The 22,432-nt window shown below is 53.9% G+C and overlaps 1 protein-coding gene across 1 annotated transcript in view; it reads left to right on the forward strand.

Moving 5' to 3' along the window:
* COL13A1 (collagen type XIII alpha 1 chain) overlaps positions 1 to 22,432 on the forward strand; it is a 146,250-nt gene that overhangs the window by 11,233 nt on the left and 112,585 nt on the right. The window contains 1 exon segment of the mRNA XM_068548868.1: positions 8,078 to 8,147. Coding sequence (XP_068404969.1) covers positions 8,078 to 8,147 — 70 coding nt within the window.

Here is a 22,432-nt window from a genome sequence, read left to right on the forward strand (position 1 = left end):
TGTGCAAGACTCCTGCCTGGTTCACAAGAAGCACAGTATTATATCAGCTCTTAGCCCGTTTCCCCTGTACCTGGGCCCCTCCCCTGGTCAGTTGCTGCTCATCCTCAGATGTCAGATCAGCTGTCATTTCCCCACGATGAACCAACCTAGTCGGTGCCCCAGGACTGGCTCTCAGCACCTCGCCCCTGCTGGCCAGAGCTCTGATGACAGTGGCTGCTTCACGTTGATGTGTGTGGTTTGGAGAATCTTATGTGCCCCTCCCTAGAGAGTAAGCTCCATGAGGACAGCCTCCACGTCTGCTCCGCTCACATGTGGGTCCCCGGCACTTTGCATGGCTCTGCTGATGTAGGTGCTCGATACCCATTTGTGGAAGGGAAGGAAGTGGGGGAGAGGCTCTGATTTCCGTCCCAGCACTCTTGTCCCCAGCCCCTCCCCACTCCACTGTGGGGGACCCTGCTTCATCCTGCCCTGGGTCCATGGATGACCTCCGAGCCCCTGAAACCGGAGGTCCTAGGCCCCATGCTAACCCGGCTCCCACCCACGTCTGCACAGTCCAGGGCCCAGCTCCTTTCTCCCTGGCAGCAGCAGAGACTTAGTTTAGCTGGAAGAACTTTCTCATATGAAGGCTAGAAAGTTCACACAGGGGCAGGCGCCTCCTTCCCCGATTTTCTGATCTGCAGAGCCTGGGGCAATATCTCTCCGTGGTTCTGGTGAAGCAGGGTGGCAGAGGCAGCTCGTGGCATCTGGAGGATCCTCCAGCCCCTGCTTCATGGCCCTGGGAGTCTATGATCAGACACCAAGTCCGTTGCACAAAGAGAACGGGGGAGGGAGGGAGAAGACAGTTCCTCAGGCCCTCCACGGCACCCCGTCCGGCTCCCAGCACACAGGCTCCCGGAGCAGACGGGGCAAGTCCAGTTTTGGTGGGGGTGGGTTGAGTGTCTCCATTTCCTCCGCTTCGATTTCGCTCGGCTCAGCTGCCTGCACTCCGGGGCATGCAGCCACACGCAGGCCTGTCCCCTTAACAAAACCCGTCTGTCGCTCTCCTGTAGTCCCTGGGATTCGGCCCACAGAGCCAGCACTGTGCAGCCCTGGCCCTGCCTCCGTGCCTTTGCTTTTCTCCCTGGATTGCCCTCCCCCACCCTCATCTCCATCGATCTGAATTCTGCCCAAGCCCAGGCCAAAGCCCACCTGGGACCCACAGGGATAGATCCTAGCGGGGGACAGGCCTAAAAGTAAGTGATTTGGTTCAAGTGTGGCTCAGAGACACCAGACCAGGCTCTGCCCTCAAAGGGCCAGCTCAGTCTCCAATGGGGCACCAGCGCAGTAGGAGCTATGGCACAGGGTAATGAGAAAGCTCCAGCAGCTGGGATGGAGCACCCACTCTGTGCCAGCATTGTAATCAGATGCTGGCACAGGGGCCAGAGCTTTGCCCAGCATGGTCATTTCAATGGGCAACTCCTTCCTTCAACTTCTAGTTCTTGTGGTCAAAAGGCAGGGCTGCAGACAGGACCCTCCATCACCCTCTCCTTTGTGGGAAGAGGGGGTCTGAGTTTCCCAGGAGGGGGAGGGCTGTGACCACATGTCGGCAGCAGTGCATGAGGCCGGGCCAGCCTCACTGTGGCAGGTGGAAGGAGGCAAGCCTGGCACCAGCTCAAGAGAGAAGTGGCCTTCATCTGGCCGCTCAGGAAAACAGGCTGGCACAGCAGGTGCTCGCCCTTCTTCACATCTGGACCCCTCTTTTTGTTTTCTGATCTCATTTTATCCCTCCAGCTGTCCAGTATGGTCCAGTGGATAACTAATAGTATTCCTATTTTATGGATGAGGAAACCAAGGCCCAGAGGGGTTACATCTCTCTCTTAATACACAGTTAGTGGGAATGCTGGGACTAGACCCCAAGGTCCTGGCACTCCCAAAGGTAGCTCAAGCACGTATCCATACTGCCGAGCTCCCCATGGAGTGATGCTTCATCAGGATTTGGGGGCCAGCTGTGCTAACGCAAAATAGAGTCCCACCACAGCCTCCAAGGGCAGGTGGGTTCTAATAGGAGTCATACACTAATATCAAAAATTAACTATTAAATGCTAAAGCACTTCGCTCAGTGCCTGGTATATACTGCTCTATATGTGTAGCTACTGAATATTATTATTAATATTAACACCTATTTAATAATTCCACCTGGTAAGTGCTTCATGGTTTCCAAGGCACTTTCCATGGCAACACTTAAGAGGTTGGCAGGTGGGTAATATCCCCATTTTGCAGATTCTCCAAGAGGGCAGGTGCCAGGCTCAAGGTCATGGCTGTGGAGTGAGGAGCTCACCTGGCCTCTGCTATGGGCTCCCTCCTCACACCACAACTTGGACCCACCCACATATTACAGGGGCCCAGGTTGAGCCTGAGCCCTTTAAGAGGCCTGTGGCTGAACATGGGGAGGGAGTGGGCCCTAAACCCCAGGCCAGGCTGGAGCTGCATTCTCTGGGGAGAGTGAGTGGCCACTTGGCATTTTCCCTTTGATACTGATACAGGCATTTTAATAGCTGCAATGATCAGGCTGGTGGTATTTCAGCTCTGGCTGTGTGGGGCATTCCAGGAGGCCCTGGCTTGCAGCAGGGGTGAAGCAGGAAGGCTTTTCTGTCCAGGGCCGCTGGGGGTCCATCCCAGGGCCTCAGAAAGTTTTACACCTGCCCCTGAGCCTCAGCCTGGGGATTTCAAACCAAGGGTCTCAAACTCTGATGCCTAAGGGGGCCAGGCTGGTGACCTAAGTCGGTGAGACTGGCCAGGGGTGGGGTGGTACTCTGGTTAGCTGGACAGCACATGCCCACCTAAAAGGGGCAGCCGTCACTCAGCACCACCTGATTGTTACCACAGGCCAGTGTTTCCGGATCTTCCCATTTACAAGAGAGATCAGAAATCTAGACCTACATGAAATCTCCTAAGCAACAAATATTTATTGAGCACCTACCATGCGCCAGGCCATGTTGTAGGCACTGAGGATATAGCAATGAATGAAACAGATCAAAATATTCATGTCCTTGTGGAACTTGCTTTCTAGGGATGGAGACAATAAGCAAGATAAATAAGCCAACAACAACAAAATCTGAAGGAGGAAATAAAACAAGGAGGAAGGCTAGCAAGTATATTGCAGAAGGGTGCTAGGGACCGGGGTGGGGGGGGAGCCTCACGGAGAGCGAGCCAGGTGGAGGGAGGGTAAGAGCCTGGTGGGAGTGGTCCAGGGGAGAGCAGGCGAGACACCCTCCTTCGGGGAGTTTTTCTAGGAAAAGAGCTAAACAGGGTCCATGAGGATTTTTCATTTCTTTTTTATGGGAGGAAGAACAGCATGTTTGCATAAAGATTGCATCGGGGGTGGGCAAACGACCACTAAATCCCACTGGAAGGCTGTTTTTGTAAGTAGGTTTTTATGGGAACACAGCCGTGCTTATTCTGCTTTTCGCCTACGACAGTAGAGCTGAATGGTTGTGACAGAGATCATGTGGCTCACACAGCCTAAAATATTTACTAGCTGGCCCTTCACAGAAAACCTTTGCTCACCCCTGGTGTAAGTGACCCAGGATAAGGGCGGGAGGGGGGACTTGCCTGCGCGCTGGTGGAGGGTTGGCCTAACCTGGGAGCACAGATGCAGATGGGCGGGTGTGCCTCGGGGCGGGAGCCTCTGGAAGGGCTCTTCTGTTGCTTCTGTTTTCGCAGGGTCATCAGGTGACAGTGACATTGGGGTTGGGGAGAGAGAAGGTGTGAGAACTACTAGGACAGTGAGATGGAGGGACTGGGGTATGCTTGCTGGGCTTTCCTCTGAGATAATGATCATGAATGAAGTGAGGCCAGTCAGCAAGGCTGGGCGCTTTCCCCAGCTTCATCTGCTGCTTGGTGCCGGAGTGGGGTAGGTGGCAACGTTGCATCTACCAGGTTTGTGGCTTGGCCGAGAGCATGTGCTGAAGGGGAAGGGCATCAAGGCAGCCGAGGGTGGAGCCTGGGGAGTGATTATAGTCACTGACCACAGAATTTGAGCTGAGAAGGAGGGAAGTGAAACATGGCAGGCGAGGAACAGTGGAAAGGTGAAAGGGCCCGTGGATTGAAGGACCGGGGGCTGGAAGGATCCCTGGGGTTGAGTATTAGAAGGAATGAGCTGCAGACGAGGGTCAGTGGGTGGGGCTGAGGCCCAGACTCTCAAAGGGCTGAGACGATGTTCCGATGTAATGCTTTTCAAAGATAACCACTGGGCGGGCCAAGAGAACACACCCACACCCTGAAGGTAGCCAGTTTCCCACCTCTGTGTCCCTGGTGGCTTTGCCCTCTCACATGTCTCCTGCCCCTCCTGATGGATGCTCCTGATTCCCGGATCTGCCTTTCTCACCCAGGCCTCTCTCCTGAGTGCTGGAGCCACATGTGCCCCTCCCACCTGGACCCTTCCACTAACTCAGCTTGTCCTCAACCAAAGTCATCACCTTCCACAAGCCTGCCCTCGCCCCTGTCCTGTCTCCACGGGGGCATCTCGACCACCCACGGCAGAGCCCGGACCCTACCCCCTCACCAAGTCCATCCCATGCTCTGTCCATTCTTCCCCCTGTGTACCCCTTCCCCTCGCGCGCCGCTCTCCGTCATGCCGCCAGGCCATAGCCTGGACCACCGGCGTCTCTTGGTTGGATGGGTGACTGACAGCCTTCAGAGAGGAGCCTCAGCCTCCAACCTTCTCACTGTCCTTGTCTATTCTCAGCATGCTGCTGGAGGGCCCGTATACCAGCCAAATTTGACCACGTGCCTCCTCTGCTTCAAACCCTTAGTTGGCTCCTTCGGTCTGGACCCTTACCTGTGCACATAGGCCCCCATCATCCACTCAGCATTCAAAGTCTGCAGTCAGCTGGACACTTCTCAATGTGCTTCTCCCACGGGAGGCGCAAGCCCCTTTGCCAATGGGGATGGTGTCTTGTTCTCCATTTTGCAGTCTCTCAATTAGTAGGAGCTCCATGTATATGGGATGAATTGAACAAAAATACTGAACTTGAAGGTGGAAAACCTGGAATTTAAGCTCTCTGTGGCTTACCTGTTTGAGGCAATTCCCCTTCCCTCTCTGAGTCTCAGTTTCCTTTATTATAAAATGGGGCTGATTTGTGGCCTGCCTATTGCACAGGGTGACGGTGAGGGTCACTTGAAGGCTCGGGGAATGTGAAAGCCACTCCAGGTTTGCCTGAGGCGGAGGTTTGTGAGCAAGAGGTTTATCGGGATCAGCACTGGAGAGGGTGAGGGAGACAGGGTGGGTAGAGGGTTGAGCCGTGATGCGGTCACGACAGAGGCCTCAGCTGGTCCCGTGGGGCTCTGCAGCTCGTCCTGAATTGAGGCCTAGGGACCAGACGGTATCTATGAGTAACTGGATGCGGGTTGCCGGGGGAGTGGACATGACCCGGGTCAAGGCAACTCCTTAAGGTGAGAGTGGTTCCTAGAGAGGAGCTCAGCCATCAGCAGCCAACATACCTGGCGTTAAGGGTGAGTTCTGACCCTCTCCTGACTGGGAGACCCGGATGGCTCACCACAGCATCCGTACTAGCTCTAGATTTTTATGGCTGTCAATAAGCCATGGACATGTCAGGAATCTGTGTGCTGCTAAATTCAAAGTCTCTGCCAGCGCCCAAAAGATCTGCCCTCCCACCACGTTCCCATCCTTCCTTCCTCACACGAGTCCCTCCTGCCACACTGTCCCCTATCCTCCTCCTCAAACACTCGGCACACAGTCCTGTCTCTGAACCTTCACTTCTGCTGTTCCTTCTGCCTGGAACACGCTTCCTCCACATCTCTCTACGACTCATTGGCAGAGCTGGCAGAAGCCAGCTCTCTGCTCAAACGTCCCCTGCACAGAGAGAACTTCCCTGACCCCCGAGTTTAAAATACCACCTTCCATCACTCTCCTTTCCCTTACCCTGCTTTATTTTACTCTATAGTGCTTATTGCTGCCTGGGTTATATATTCATTTGTTTCTCTATTCATTGTCTGTCTCCTCCACTGGCAAATAAGCCCCTTGAAGAGCCCTCAGGTTGTTGGTGGGAAGGGATGTGGAAGCAGGTATGTACAGTCCCTTCCTTGGAAAGTGGTACTAGTGAGCTAGGCTCAGAGCTGGGCATCACAGGGCCTTCCACCAGACCTTGTCCTGGGATGTCCTTGGTTTGCCCGGTGGCCACTCTGTGCCCACCTCAATAGTCATCCACCTAGTATTTGTGTGCCAGCCTCCCTTTCTGAGTGAGGGTCTCCCCTTTGGGACATTCCTCCCTTTCTCCTCCTCCTGTGTGTTTTGACCTCCAGCCCCCTTCTGCCCTCCCCTCAACACTGTCGATCGATCTGCCCCTCCCCCAATACACACACACACACACGCACACACAGAGGCACACACACACAGGCACACACACACAATGGCTGAGCTCCCTCTTCCAGGGGAGTTTGTACACACCCTTCTCCAGCAGGATGGAGTAGACTTTATATCAAAAGGCCTGAGTTCTCATCCCACATCCACCACATACTGGTTGTGTGACCTTGGGCAGCTCACTCAGCCTCTCTGAGCCTCACTTTCCTTCAGCAAGAAATGAGGTCACTATTTAACCTACCTTAGAGTTTGATTATGAAAAATAGATGTGATTCCCTGTAAGGGCACCCAGCTTAGCACCAGTACACAGTGGTGGCTCAGCAGACATTAGTTTGACGTGAATCCTCAGGAAGCTTTCCTGACCTTCCCTCTCCACCGCCAAACCAGAGGTGACACCAAGTCCTATGACACCTTCCACGTGACTTCCTTTACCTCTCACCCTGAGTGGCGGAACTACACAGTAGTGAGAAGGCATGTGCTGGGGAAATGCTTGCGGGGAGCCAGCCGGCCTCCTAACCGGTCAACAGGTCGGGGTGGGGACCACAGTTCACAGGACAGTCAGTCACAGCCAGCCACACAGTACAGGCCCCATGGGCCCGGATCTTCCAGTTTTTCAAGAGAAGTTAGAAACACAGACTTTCATGTGAAATCAGCCTCTTCAAAACATTGGGGACAACTTGAAAGAAAAAAAAAATCACTGGGGGAACCAAATAAAAATACATCTAAAGGCCAATTTGGCTCTGGGACTACCAGCTTCTAACTGCAGCACTAGCTTCAGAGAGAGGGGGTCCAAATCTCAGCCTTCCTCCCCTGTGACCTCGGCCAGGTTAGTCTCTTCTCTGTGCCCAGGTCCCTCACCTATAAAATGAGTGTAATAATAGCTAACATTTATTGATGCCTCCTGGGCACCTTTCTTTCCATGCACCAACTTCTTTGATCCTCTCAGTAGTAAGGTCAGGACTGTTATCAGCTCAGGGGCCAAGACCTGCTAGGAGCCCAGGCGGTCTGGCCCCAGAGGCACACCTGTTAACCTCTGTCTTCCCCCCGCCGCAATCCCCTCCCTCGGTGGTGGTGCGGACCGAGGCGCTCAGCGCCCTGCCCTTTCCAGCTGTCAGGGCTGGCAGGTGTGTACCTGTCATCGGTTCATCTCCACGGAAGTGGCAGCTCCTTGAGGGCAGGCGTCTCAGTCTTCTTGTTGCTGCATCTTTGGGGCCTTCCAGGTTGGCCCAAGGATAGGCAAGCTGGTGAGAAAGGGTTCTGATGGAGGGACAGAGGGCCTGCCTGTACCTGGCTCTGTGAGCGACACCAGAAGAAAAGAGGTCACTGTCCCTGCCCCCGGGATCCATAGGTGCCCAGAGCTAGACAGGAAACAATTAGCAGAGAGCCAAGAAGAGCAGGTCGTTGTGCCCGTGAGCTGCAGGAAGGCCACACTGCTTTATAGGGTCCTGTGCTCGAGTTAATTTCCTTCAGAGCTCTCCGAAGACATCAGACCCCGAGGTTACCAAGATGGGACCTCTCCGTCTGCTTCTTATTATCCAGATGCCCGGTGGCCAGTCTTTGATCCAGGACCAGTCCCCCTGCCAGCCCCCAGGCGGCCCCTCTCCCCCGCCCCCTCTCCCTCCCACCCCCCAGCCCCCAGCCCCCAGCCCCCAGCCGCTTTCCAGAACTTGGCGTTTACAACTCCCAGTGACTGCTCTTCTCTGTCTCCTTGTGCAGAAATGGAAGCTCCACTCACGGAGGCGCCGGGAGACCCCGAAGACGTCTCCAGGGTGTCACTGCCCGCCAGGTAAGGAGCCCTGCGAAGGGGTGACAAGGACGGGGACACACACCAGAGGCCCTCTCAGTGGCCATGCCACACCCTGTTCAGAGCGTCACTTTTCATTTGGAAGCTGGAAATGACAGTGTCCTTGATGTTCACCCTCCATGTACCAATTGATTGGCCCCATCCCCCATCCATCATTCATTTGCTTATTCAAGCTTTCATTTATTCATCAGCTCTTCTATGGGCCAGGTACTGTGCACACCAGGCTGTGAAATCAGGCAAGATAATGGGTGTGGCAACTTGTGAGGTGTTACGTAGAGTTGAAGAGACGAGAAGCCCCCCACTGTGCCTCTTGCTCCTGACACATAGTCTGTTCAGAAGCGCTTGTTACCCAAATAAATGAATTACCCTGTAATTGCAAAACCTTGCCTGCCCCAGCTAGGTGGCTTAGGGAGCTGTGTGTTCACTGTCTGGTATCTAGGCCACACACACACACACACACGCACACACACACAACAAGCTTAAGGTTGCTGGGTGATGTGGTGTGATCAAGCTAACCAGTCCAATGTGGATTCCGAGTCTGCCTTGGCCATTTCCTACCCTGTATGGGCAGCTCCCTACCGAGGACGTGTTCCAGTGCTCTTCCCCTGTGCTGTGTGGCCTGCTCCTTACCACATCTGCTCATTCAGTCCCAGCTGTGGCCTGAGTCCCAAGCACAGAGGTTTAACTGCATTGTCTGCAGTTAGTAATATTGACAAGTCATGGTTTTCTAAGTTACCCACCATCGTTATTAAGCTACGAGAATGACAGATGGGCAAGTTTCACCGTTGCCATGAGTAATGGGAATGGGTTGCACCCCTTTGGGGCTGAGGGAGGAAGCTGAAACAGGGTGTGGGGCAAGGTACCACTCCCAAGGAACCGCCGAGGGTTGGCCCTGCTCCAGGCCGCTGCCAGCTCAGAGTGTGGCCCTGGATGCCCGCTGTGGCAGGACACTCCACTGGACACAGGGGCCGAGAAGCCCTAGGAGCCCCCACTCAGGGTCCCCAAGCCAGGGACGAGAGGCCGACAGATGTTGAACATGTGGGAAAATGGAGGGGCCACATTCACTGGAGAGTGAGTGGGCTGAGTCACAGTTAGGGGTCACAGTTCAGGTGCCACGGGAGCTGGTGAGGCCGTGACGGGATTCAGCTGGCCTCAGGCAGAAGAGGGTCATCTGGGTTAATTAAAAGGGTGTCCAGGAGCCCTGGGAAGCTCCCTCCCTCCCTTGGGGCCCCAGAGATTGAGCCCTGGGATCTGGGATAGCTTTTGGGGAAAGAATGCCAGGATTAATGAGATGAGATGAAGGTGAGGGTGTGTTGATGGGGCCTGGGCAGAGCAACCGTGTGCATCGGGGTTTGTGGGGCAGCCCGCATTTCAAACCACCGTGTCTGTCGTCCTCGTAACTCTTGGTCAGTTGCAGTTGTTCTTGCTTGAAGTATAGAATGCTGGTGAAGGTCAGGAGACTTGGAACCATGGAAGATATAGGTTTGAATTCCAGCTCTGACATTTACCAGCTGTGTGACCTTCAGAGAGTTATTTAACCTCTCTCTGCCCCGGTGGCCTGGTCTGAGAAATGAGGATAATACCCGCCTTGCAGGTACATGGCAGAGGTTCAGTGAGATCCTCATAGAGAGTACTTAGTACTTCCCTGATTCCTAGTAAGCACTACTGTTATTTTTTGTTTTTCTCCTCGATTCCTCTTGCGCTTTAAAGATGCACTGACATCCTCATCAAACACTGTGTCCTGGTGTCGGGGGCACATTTACGGGCAGACAGGCTAGTTCTTCTCCCTTCCCCGCCTGATTGGGTTTCTCATGTCCTGCCTCCATTGAAGTGGGGGCCTACCAACAGGTATCCATTTTGTGCTTGGGGGAGTCTGACTCGGATGGTCCTGGGAGGCTGAGAGCTAGGAAGGGACGTGGCAGGAGGGAGGAAGGATCTGGAAGAGTGCTCCAGCTGTTCGATGGTGAGGAGGAAGCGGTGAAGCAGCATGAGCAGCTCAGAGGTGGTGGAGAGGAAGGATGCTTGGAGGTGCTGGGGGGGAAGAAGGGCTTGACACTGGTCCTCTGTGGGCAGGGCCACCAGCAGGGACAGAGTTGGCCGGGAGATGGGAGGAGAGTGAGCAGGGGACCCTGCGAGGGGTGTCCCGAGTATTGGAGAATTCCCCAGAGGGCAGTTTGTCCCGAAGCATATAGCTCAGAGCCAGGCGAGCAACACCAGGAGATTGTAAAGGCCCCAAACTGAGGCAAAATCGGAAGGAGAGTGAGATGCTCTCGCAGCTTTTTGCAGAGCCAGCAGGGAAGGACTGGAGGGCTGCAGAGAGGCGTCTCCGACAGCAGAACTACGGAGTAAAACGCATCTCCTAGGATGGGCTGAGTCCTGCTGGGTCCCTGAACCTGCCCCCTCTGCCCAACCTGAGGCTTCTCACCCCGTGGTAAAGGTACCTCCTCCACACTAAGGCCTGGGCCACGTGGCTGCCAACCTGTGCTGAGTAACAGCGGTTACTGCCCCTGCCCCTCGCTGGGCACCCACTCTGTGCCAGGCACAGTACTGAGCACTTGGCATTGATGGATGACCTTCCCTGGAACGCTGGAAACAGGCACAGTGGAGTTCTGGCATTCTGAAATGTCTGCGGTCCCCAAAGTCAGTAAAACACCACTCTCATCCTTGTATGTGAATCATGCATCTCCGATTATTTCCTTAGGGTCAGAGTTTATAAACCACTTTATGAACCATTTTAAGGCTCCTGATGCTTGCAGAAGGACTTACACAATTGTAAAGTGCCGCAAAGCATTATTCACTTTTTTTTCTGGCCAGTGCCTAATATTGTGCTCCACACATAGTAGATGCTCAATGAATGTTCAATAAATTATCATCAAGAATCATTCCTGGGTGATTGGATGCTTTCCAGTGTTCTCCATCTGACCTCCGGTTGGCTTCTGACGCCTCTCCCCCCTCCGAGACGGCTCTGACTCTTGCCTGTTGCTGAAATCACTTGCTGTTAGGACACAACAAATAAACACACACTCTTCCGTCCCACTGTGGGCACTGGATTTGGAACCTAGGGCCCCAGACCTGTGCCTGCCCCCAGTTTCCCTCTGCAGCCAACCGCGCCAAGGCTGGAGCCCTGTGGTGGGTGTGTTCTTCCTTGTGGCAGCCTCGGGCCCCTGGGCAGCATCCAGAAGCCTTGGGACACATAATCGTGGGCAGAAAACCCACCTCTTTCCCTTCCTACTCTGACCTCACCAGCATCCTCCCAGGATCCTCCCTGTCCCAAAATAGCCATCTACTAGCTGAGATCTGGCTGCATCCTGCTCTGGGCTGCATGCACTGTTTGCCAAGGGAGCGATGGGCCTGCAGCCCTGGGATGGGATGCCAAAGGTCGGGCCTTGTTAGAAGGGTCACAGTGGCCAGAAGTTCAGAGGAATAGATGTGGGCCATTTGCAAAGCGTATGGCCTGGTGGGACAGGAGAAGGGCCTTGGGAAGACATATACAGGCTGTGGGACTTTCTAGGCCACTTGAGAAGAATACACAGATCAGGGAAACTCCCCATCCTCTGTCCCTGTTCTCAGTAACAAACGAGGAGCAGGACAATATAGGCTCCAGTCGGCAAGGAAGCAGCTACTTCAGGCCCGCCACGCTGGGGCTGGGCGGGGCGGGCAGCAGGCAGGACGGTCCGTGGTTGCACACACAGAGGGAGCCGTGACCAGCTGAGCCGCTGGAGCAGATCCCTTCACAAGCTGGGCCTCATCTCTAAGACGAAGAATAGGCCAGAGTCATGTGTTGACCACCAAGCCAAGAGGTCTGGACTGCAAGAGCAAAGGCAAGGTGGTGATATGGTCAGGTTTGGGCACGAGCGCCATCGCCAGCACTGGTCCACAGGATGGACGGAGGGGAGAGAAGTTGCCTTCAGCCAGGCTAGTGGGAGGGGCAATAGCCATCCTGTGGTTTAGGACTGCCAACGTGAGGTGTGCATGAAGTGCGGGGGATCCCAGAGGAGCCTGGGACTCTGGGAAGACTTCACTGAGGCGGTGGCACTGGAGGGTGGCTGTAAGGAACAGGAAGCAGGTGGGAAGGCGTATAGTTAGAGTATAGACTCAGCTGCCCCCATAACCAGAGACGCTCCACCCCACCCGCTACCCCCGCCAAACACAGGGATTCCAACAGGGTAGAGGGGGAGGTCTCTTCCTTAGCAGGGCAGAGGACAGTGGTCCAGGCTGGGAGGCTGGCCCTGCCATCTTCTTCATGTGGCTTCCATCTCTGGGCCCCTGGCAGCTGCTTTGTTCTCACCATCAAATGGCCAGCGTAAAAGGGAAGGGGCCCAGGGGAGTATATGCCCAAACCCTTAAGAGCAAAACTTGGAAAAAAAAATAAAACATGCATCACTTCTGCTCATAGCCCATTGACCAGCACTTAGCACACGGTTACCCCCAGGTCCGAGGGAGGCCAGGCAGTGTTTTTTGCTGGGCGACTGTATGCCCGGATACAACTTTATTGTTATGGGAGGTGGGAGAACAGATACCGAGGGACTCTGAATAGAGGGCATTCCAGGCTGTATCACAACACGGACAGAGGCTCAGAGAGTGAGAAAAAGGCAGGTCTGTTTAGGAATGGCAAGCAGTTGAAGGAAGCTGGAGCATAGAAGTAGTGATGGAAAATATGGGTGGAAAAAGACAGCAAAGGGACAGGCTGAGGAGATCTGGCTGTCTCTGTTCCGTGGGGGGCAAGCGGTTGTCATCCTGAGAGAGGTAGTTTTTTGGCAATGGCTGCCTGCAAGGCTTTGCTGAGTTAGATTCTGCGGCTGCAGCCAGGCTCATCAGAAAATGTGGCAATTGCTTAATGATGTCTGATATGATAGGAGTGATGTCTGATATGACAGGAGTTATGCACTGCTATGCCTGTGCCCTGGCTTTGTTACCCCACAGGAGATGACGTGGTGTCAGAGAGGTTTGGGGAAGCAGCAGTGTGACCTGATCCAATTCATATTCTAGAGCAATAACTAGCAATGACGTGAAGGATGGCTTAGAGGGCAGAGAAACCCCTTCCAGCTACAAAGTCTGTGATTCTGTGAACAGAGCTTTATTTTCTCATGTGCTGCTATTTGTGTTGAGGTTGGAACTGCCTCTTGGGCTTGGTTATTTTCCGTAGGTGGTGAGAGCTGGTGTCCACATGTTCTGAAGTCCTTCCTTTGTCTAGCCTGGCCCTGTTTGTCCTGGCACCAGATTTCACCCCCAACAGTCTCATGGTGTTTACAAGGGCAGAGCCTATGGCCAGAGCTTCCATCCCAAACTGGGCTGCAGTAGAGCAGATCCCATAGCCCCGCTTTCGTTGTGGTTCTCCTTATTTCAGACTTGGCTAACACAGAAAAGGGAGAATTCAGACCAAAGTATCCTTTGGTGCCATTGGTGAAGAAAAGGGTTGCAGGGCTGGTGGTTATTTTAGGGAGGACGTTTAAACTAAAGAAATACTGTTTTCAGGTACCTCAGAAACCCTGCTTTACGTGTGAATAATTAATGGGTTAATTCTGAGTCATTCTTGGCTATTCCTTAAAACACATCCCTGAGGACCAGTCTGGGAAGAGACCCTCCTATTCAGTTCAGACTCTCCCTTGTTCTGCTTTCACATGCTGTGTCAGCTGTGTTCCCCCCTCCCCCGTCCCACCTCCTCCTCCTGACTTTGCAGTCCTTTGCAGACCCATCTGACCTCCCAGACGCTCAGGCTCCAACCCATTGCGGCAGCATCAGTGTACCCTTCTCCCGCACCTCCTATGCTCCATCAGTTCCACTCGCTGCTCAAAAAGCATCCGTGGCTCCCTAGTGCTTATATACACCCCCTACCCCAATGATAAGCCCACCTTATCTCTCTAGCTTAGTCTCTGACCAATATTCCACCGTGCTGTACTCCTTTTCCTTCAGTAAAGTTGGGCTGCTCACCCGCCCTGCCTGTACACTAGTGTCTCACCTGTTCGCATCCACTCATGCTGTTCTGGTATCTTTGTTCTCTGTTTCTACCTGATGAACTCTTCACCCCTCCAGCCCTGCTACAGCATCCCCCCGCAGTTCCTTCTGTCCTTCTCTCCCAACGTAGTTCTGCTGTTTGGTTACTGTGTTAACATAATGCCTGGTGTGTGCTCAGTGTATAATCCAGGCAAAACCACGGACTGGGACAAGTCATTTGTCTTCAAATGAGAAGTGAAAACAGACCTAGATGTATATACCTGCGAAGGTTTCTCCTTGGCCATCATCATTAATGATTTGATGTAGGTTCTACAGGTGCTTGACAGCAAACCTCAGTGTGAGGCACTTACATAGTGAGAGGAGCCTTTGTGGGTTTCCAGCCAGGGAGAACCTTCCCCGCCTGCAAACCCCACCAGGCAGCCTTCTTGACGTCTCCCCCTGGGTGGGTTACAGGCCACCCACCCTCAAAAGGCACGTGGCTGAAGTCAGTGTCTTTCCCCCACACCTGGCCCTTTCCCAGTATTCCCAGTCCTGGGGAATGGTGCCATCAGCCCACCTGGGCTGGAACCCGGGCATCAGCCTGGACACCACCTTTTCCCTCCCATCCCCTTCACCACTGAGTCTCAGGATCCCACTCCACCGATTCCCTCCATCTCCACGACCATCACCCTTGTCAGGCTGCCACCATCTCTCACCTTACTCGCTGCAGTAGCCCCTAACTGGCCTCCTCCAATGCCCCTTCACCCAGAAGCCAGAATGGTCTTTTTAAACTTAATGCATAACCCTAGTCAAAGCACTTCAGTGCTTTCTATCACCCTTAGTATAAAGGCCCAAATCCCTAATGTGATCTGCCCACCCCCCAAGTCTCCCTCCTGCCATTCTCCCTTCTGCATGCCCAGCAGGCTCCCTGGTGACACCCACGCTGCTGGTCATCTGATGGCATTTGGATGGAGAGGCTGTAGGTGAAGGGAGCCACACAGTCAAACCAGAGCGGGGACCTTGTGCTTCAGGAATCAGACAACTAGTCAATAAAGTTTGCACCCTGGGCTCCAAACGAAGGCACGTCCTGGAGCCTTTATGGCCCATTTCAGCCCCAGCTTGCCCCAGAAGAGGGCTGGCTGTTGCCTTTGGAGAGGTCACCTGACTGTAAGGAAGCCCCCGGCCCTCATGGAAAGGGGAGGGTCAGGGAACAGGCATGGGAAGGGCCATAGAGCTGGGAGCTAGGTGCCGCCCCCAAAGAAAACACTGCCCGCATCTGCCCCTGGAAATGCCTCTCCTCTCAAGGCCGGCAGCTTGGAGTTTTAGAGCCGCCTGGGGAATTCTCTAAAGTTAATTTCTTCCCCATTTCCTCTCCAAAGCACTTCCAGATCCCCAGCCCTCCTGGAAGACGCTGATAATGTGTTTCTCCTAGATCGGCTCTGATAACACCCACCCGGGTGGTCGCAGAGATTTGTAGAGAAATAAAAATAAGGAAATGGAGGGTTCCGGACAGGCAGTGTGCTGCGCCCGGAAGGGCCCTGGACTGGGAAACGGTCCCAGACCCTGCGGACTCTGAACAGGTCACTGCCCTCTCTCTGGGCCTCAGTTTCCTCACTGGTAAAGAGAGCTCAACGCCTTTGAAGAACAATTTGGCAGAATCTGGTCAAGTGTGGAAAGCTGCCCCCCTCCCGGCCACATCCTAGAGAAACACTGCCACGTGCTTAAGAGAGGGAAGGGTGTCCACCTCGGCACGGTGTGTGCTACTGACAAAAGGAAAAGAAAACCTAAATGTTTGTCAGTAGCAGAGTGGAGACACAAATTGCAGTACTTTCATCAGTGAAATACCTTACACAGTGAGCACGGATGAACTTGACCTCCAGGCCAAGCAATGCCACAGATGAATCTCATCCTATTGAGGGAAAAAGCAAATGAGAAGAGAATATTTACAATATAATTCATTTATGTAAAATTAGAGACATATAAAACAACACCATACATTGCTCAGGGAGTATATGCATAAGTAATAAGTATGTAAAGAAATGCATGGGAGAGGAGTGATGAACATCAAACTCAGTGCAGGGGGAGGAGGAGGTAGAGATTGGGGTCCCAGGGGGTTGGCTGTATTGGTAACTGTTAAGCTGGATGGTGGGTATGCCAGGTTCATTATATTTTTTTGTAAACCTTTTTAAAGATATAATTCACGTATACAATTCATCTATTTAAAGTATACAATTCAATGGTTTCTAGTATATTCACAGAGATGTGCAACCCTCACCATAGTCAATTTTAGAACATTTTTATCACCTCGAAAAGAAACCCCGTACCCTTTAGCAGTCATCCTTCATGTCCCCAGCCTTCCCAGCCCCAGGGAGCCACTAATCTATTTTCTTTTCTTTGGATCTAGCGTAATGTTTTCAAGGTTCATCCATGTTGTTGCGTGTGCCAGTATGTCATTCTTTTTTATTACTCAACACATCATGTTAAACCTTTTTGAATATCTACAACATTTCAAGATAAAACATTTTTAATCATAAGGTTGATTAGAAGATACTGTTGGATAGAAGATGTTGAAGGAAGCTTTGGGCCTGACTCTGTAACACCTAATGGGCATTCTCCACCAACGAGGATGTGCCACCGCTTGGAGCTTAAGTCCCATGTGTGGGGCCTTTGCCACCTCTGACAGCAACAGTGCCAGCCCTACCAGGACCCATGTCTAGGGGGCCAAGCCTTATTCAGCTGGACTCTAGCACCCAATCCCCCCCCCGGTTGCTGTGCTGCCCCCCTTTCCCTTCCTCAGTGCCACCACCTCTGAGACGTCTCCCGTGACTCTCCCAGGCACAGCTGGTGGCCCTGGGAGCATCCAGGCATTGAGGGCTGACAGCCCTGCAAGGTCCTTATCTTTTCTGAGCATCGGTCTCCACCACTATAAATTGAAGGTACTAGGGCCCACCTGATAGAGATGAATATTCAATGAAATGTTATGTATCTATTATCCAGAGTCTTTGTCAGGATTTGCTTTTTTTTTTTTTAAATAAGAGGCATGTTTTTAAATTTATTTATTTATTTTATTTATTTTTGGCTGCATTGGGTCTTCGTTGCTGCGCGTGGGCTTTCTCTAGTTGCGGCGAGCAGGAGCTACTCTTCGTTGCGGTGTGCGGACTTCTCATTGGGGTGGCTTCTCTTGTTGCAGAGCACGGGCTCTTAGGCACGCAGGTTTCAGTAGTTGTGGCACACGGGCTCAGTAGTTGTGGCTTGCGGGCTCTAGAGCGCAGGCTCAGTAGTTGTGGCGCATGGGGCTCTGTTGCTTCGCGACATGTGGGATCTTCCCAGACCAGGGCTCGAACCCATGTCCCCTGCATTGGCAGGTGGATTCTTAACCACTGTGCCACCAGGGAAGTCCCAGGATCTGTTTTCATATCTCTGTCTTCCCCGTTACAGGAGGATGACCCTGGGCAGGGCTGTGCTGTCTGTAAGGAGAAGCAATTGCCCGGCTTCAGTAGCCGTGGTTCCCAGTTGACCCGCCCTCGAGAATCAGGCTAACCCAGTGCCTACAGGTGTGGGCTCTGAGTTCCAGCATCCCCGGGGTCAAGTCCCAGAAATCCCATTCTACCCCTATTAGTCGTGGGACTGTGGATGAATTACTCTCTTGACCTCAGATAAAATGGGAATAATGATAGTACCCACCTTGTTGGGCTCAACATGGGGCCTGACACATACTTGCCTCTTAATGATTGTCAGTTGCCGTGGTGATGATGATAATGATGATGACGTTGAGTGGAAAAGGCCTTTGCCCAGTTGCATCCGGCCATGTGAGGTCCTGGAAGAGAATGCACATCACGCACTGAAGGCAACACGGGAATGTGGTTGAGGCCGCAGAAGGTGCTCGCTCCCTCCCGCTTCCCTCCCTGCCCTGCTGGTGGCTAAGTCATTCCAACACTGACTTAAATTCTGGATACCTTTATACAGGACACGGGGCTCTGCACTGCAGGATGCGAAGCGGGTGAGCTGCATGCCTGCCCTCAAAGAGGTGATGGCAGCATTTGCGGTGGGGTGGGAGCCCTCAGGGGGAACCCCAGCTCTCTATGCCTCGCTTTTGAGCATCGGAAAGGCCACTTAACCGTCCCAAGAGAAGTTTCTACCACAGTGATGCTAAAGGAATGCCGGGTGCTGCTTTGCAGGAAAGGGGCAGTAAACCGGAAGGGCCGTGGCCCTTACGAGAGGCTAGAAGGTAGGGCACGCTGGACATGTGGACACATCCCTCAGTTCTTCCTGGAGCCACCCTGCCGCGCACGCCCTTGCTGGAGCCCCACTCCTTGTCACAGCCCAGCCAGCCTCTCAGCTACGCCCCGGCAGATTCCTGTCCACCATCAAGGCGGCTTGGACGGTCTCTGACTGCAGCTAGTCTGACTGCCCACTTCGTACCTCGTACACCTCACTTCTTCCTCCCGACCTCTCTCTGAGGTTAAGACTCACACGACCGTGTTTTCTAGATGAGGACTCGGAAGCTCAGAGCACTCCGCTCAAGGATACAGGGTTAGGGAGTGGCAGGGTTGGGACCTGACACAAGCCCTGAAACGTCAGAAGTTACTTGCTTCTAATGTACATCTTCCAGCCACCAGAGTGCTCCCTGAGAGCAAACTGAGGACTTGGCAATGGCCATAATCTTGTCCAGGGAGGTGGTGTCAGATAAGGCTGGAGGACATTAATTAATAATGATAACAACATGTATCGAGGGCTTACTCTGTGCCAGGCTCTGTTATAAGCGCTTCATCACATTATCTCATTTAATCCTCATAATTACTTTATGTGGCAGTTACTGTTATTATCTCCTTTTTACAAATGAGAAGACCGAGGCCCAGAGAGGTTATGTAATGTGGCCAAGGTCACAGAACTAGCGTGTGCTGGAGCCAGAATTATTTTAACCCGAGAAGTCTGACTCGGAGCAAACCAGAGCAGTGTCAGCATGCAGACTCGCTCTCCCTCCCTCTGTCTCTGTCACTTTCACTCACTCAGTCACTCAGCAAACACTGGCTCTGTGCCGTGCCCTGTCCTCAGGAGACTCAGAGGAGCCCGCAGTCCAGGTGAAGGGATGCACAGGTAAAGCAGCAGTTGCTGCAGAGACCAAGGGCTCCGGGGCAGCCCTGCAAGGGGGGGCAGGTGGGTGCTCTGCGTGAGGCAGTCCAGCTGCAGTCTTGGGGTCATCTCTGTGAGGTGGGCCACAAGCAGGGCAGAGACCGATGCTGTTGATGGCGGCCTGCACAGCTGGCATTTGTACCTAAGGCCCTAGCCCAGGGAGGTCAGAAGAGACCCAGTAGCTCAGCTGCACCAGGCTCCTTGGTGAGAAGCAGGAGAGCCCCCCAGCTCTGCACGAGGGGGTGTGGCAGAGGTTGGTGGGAGCAGGGGAGGGAGAGAGGAGAGGATTCCCAAAGCGTCTGGCCCTGCAGTGGCTGAGCGGCAGCAGGGCTGGCCCTGAGCCTCCCTGCTCGTTCTTTCCAGCTCGCTTTGTGAACTCCTCTGCAGCCCGGCACTCCTTCCCGGCCCCTCTGGCCTTTGCCGTCGGCGAGTGTGTGGCAGGTATGCCAGGCAAGGCAAGTGGGAATGTCTCCAGTGGGCGGCGGGTGCAGGGAGAGGAGCCGGGGGCGGCTGGTCTGGCGCCCCTGGCACCGCATCCCTTGGCAGGCAAACGCCTCCGCCTGGTGGAGACCCTGGGGAGGCTCGTGGGAGCTGGAATGAGGGTCGAGCGGGCAGAGGGCTCCAGCAGTGCGGCCTGCCGCTTCAGCCAGCCCAAGTGGGGAGGAAATGCATGACCGCCTGGCGTGGAGCCGCGGGAGCGGGCCCAGCAGGCGTGGGTGGCTGAGTGGACGCTAGCTCTCCACATAGCTCTGCGCACAGTACGGGGCCGCCTGGCACACGGTGAGGAGGCCGGGGCAGGTCCCAGACCTCGGGGGGCAGCGTGGACAGAGCAGGGGGCCGTGGGCTCCCAGCATGTTGGCGTGGGGGGCTGTCCCATCCGTGCCTCCAGGCTCCCTCCCAGACACCTAGGGCCTGAGGGCTTTGGCGGCCGGAATGTCCTCTTCATGGCCCTTCAGGCTTAGAAGCTGGTGCCTGTCCTCCTTGAATGAGCCTTTCCTCTCCCTCAGGCGCTCATGAGTCTGGACACTGTGGCCGCAGGGCCATTGCCATGGCCTCACCCAGTCATGGCGCCGGCGCTGGCTCCGATTGGCGGGCCTCCGTGTCGCTATAGTTCCCAGTACCTGACGGCATCACCCCGGCTGCTTCACTCTTTGCTGGTTGGTGCTCAGAGGTGTTGACCAGAACGTGATGTTCTGTTTTTACCTCAGGGAGTGGGGATGAGGAAGGGGCAGATGACTCACTGGACCGAATGTACGCTCAGTCTGAGAAACAACGCTGGAAGTTCACGGAGTTTTGTTTTTTGTTGTTTTTTTTTTAATCTCTATCATGTTATTCTTTTGAAATCATGTGCCCTTGACTCTGGAAAGTCTGTTCAACTCTAGAAGAATCTGGCTGCCAACTCTTACAATTATAATCCTGGCATCTACCAAGTGCTCCCCAACTTAGCTGAGGAAGGAGCAGGAGGGGCAAGCTGTGCATTGAGAGAGGAGAGCGAGGAGGAGCCTTTAAGGTATGGGGTGAGATCGGCCTAATTCTGGATCCTGACCAGGTACGGAAGAGGGAGTTCCTGCAGGGACGGAAGGGGGCACATCTCCTCCTTACAGCCGCCAAATCCAGACCTCGACACCAAAGGGACATCGTCAGAGGCCACCTTGGGCAGGGAGGCAGCGGCAAACCCTTTCTTTGAAGGAAACTTCCCTGCAATCCAAACTTTACCTGTCATGTAAACACAGGGGCAGAGCCCCACAGGTGGGATCGGGGTGTCCCATTGGTGACCCCTCCAGGTAGCTCGATGCTCTAGGAGCAGGACTCAGAATCCACCGGTGTCGTCCAACCTGTTCACTTTGTAGTTGGGGAAAATGAGGCTCTGGGAGGAAGAAAGGAACTTGCCCCAATCTACGCAGCCAGATGGGGAGTGGCCGCGCTCTCTCCGCCATGTCTTGTCCTCCAAACGGGTCCCCGGAGGCACACCTGGGGCCACAGGGAGAGAGAACTTTTATGGAAACTGAGGCAAGGCGAAGGACTGTAAAATAGCCCAGTGGCCAGTGTCGGCCAACACCGTAATGTGTCCTGAGGCCAGGAGCTCCCGCCAAGCTGGGTATCTGGTTCCGGATTCATCTGTCCATTAGACAGCCTGTCCTTCCTGCCAGAACAAAAGATGCTGTCATGTCCCTAAAGCTGATTGGCCCCTGAAGCCACCACCCACCACACGACTATTTCCAGGGATGAAGTCAGATCCAATCTTCTCAACTCCTTCCCTGGGGCATGTGTCACTCACCCTTCTTGCTTCTGTGGAGGGCAGTAGGCTCCTTGAGAATTAGAAATCAGCCTTGACTCTCACTTCTTCTCCATCCTCTCTGCCCATCTCCTTGTAGGGTGGACACCTATGGCAGTAGGATCGTGTTTCTATAGAACAACAGACTCAAAGATTCTGCTAAGAAAAAGGAAAGAAAGAAAGAAAGAGACATACAGAGAAGGAACAATGAGATGTTATTATCCAAAGGAAGCTCAGGCTGGGGACCCATTTCTGATGTTCATTTTAGCAGCTGTGTGGTAGGGCTGGATGTACTCATAGCATTTGCCCACCTTGACAACCCCTGTGGATATGATGAGTCACTCTCTTGGTCTTGGGAAGCTCCAAGATCCCCCAGCCCTTCTCCATTCCCGTATGACCCAGTCCTTGTCATCCAGCCAGCAAAGGAGACCAGGGCCCTGTGGACTGGTTGCCCCTGGGCACTCCATCCACCAAGTCCTGGGCAGGGCAAGGTCTGCCCCTGCTCCAGGGCATCCAGGCAGCCCCTTCCTCCTGTTGCAAGGGGCCACACATCCTGCTCTCATCCCTCCCAGACTCGTGTCAGAGCTGGACAGGCCTAGACAGGATCTAGTTTGAAGTCGGGCCTTATAGACAGAGTCTAAGACCCAGAGAAGGCAGGAGGTTCCTTCAGCCATGTGTGGAAGCATCTGGACTAATGAGTTGGGGGATTGTCTGCTGGCTGAGTTCCAGGATTTGACTGTGTTACAGTTACTGGGCAAGTGACTTAACCTCTCTGAGCCTCAGCTTTCTCATCTGTAAAATGGGGATAATGACACCATCTATCTCATTGCACTGCTTTGGGCACTGAGATGTAGGTAAAGCCCTCAGCACAGTGCCGGGCACAGGGGAGGTGCCTACGAAATGGTATTGAGCTGCTGTTACTCAC

Source organism: Eschrichtius robustus, chromosome 7, assembly GCF_028021215.1.
Source record: "Eschrichtius robustus isolate mEscRob2 chromosome 7, mEscRob2.pri, whole genome shotgun sequence".
Classification (NCBI taxonomy): domain Eukaryota; kingdom Metazoa; phylum Chordata; class Mammalia; order Artiodactyla; family Eschrichtiidae; genus Eschrichtius; species Eschrichtius robustus.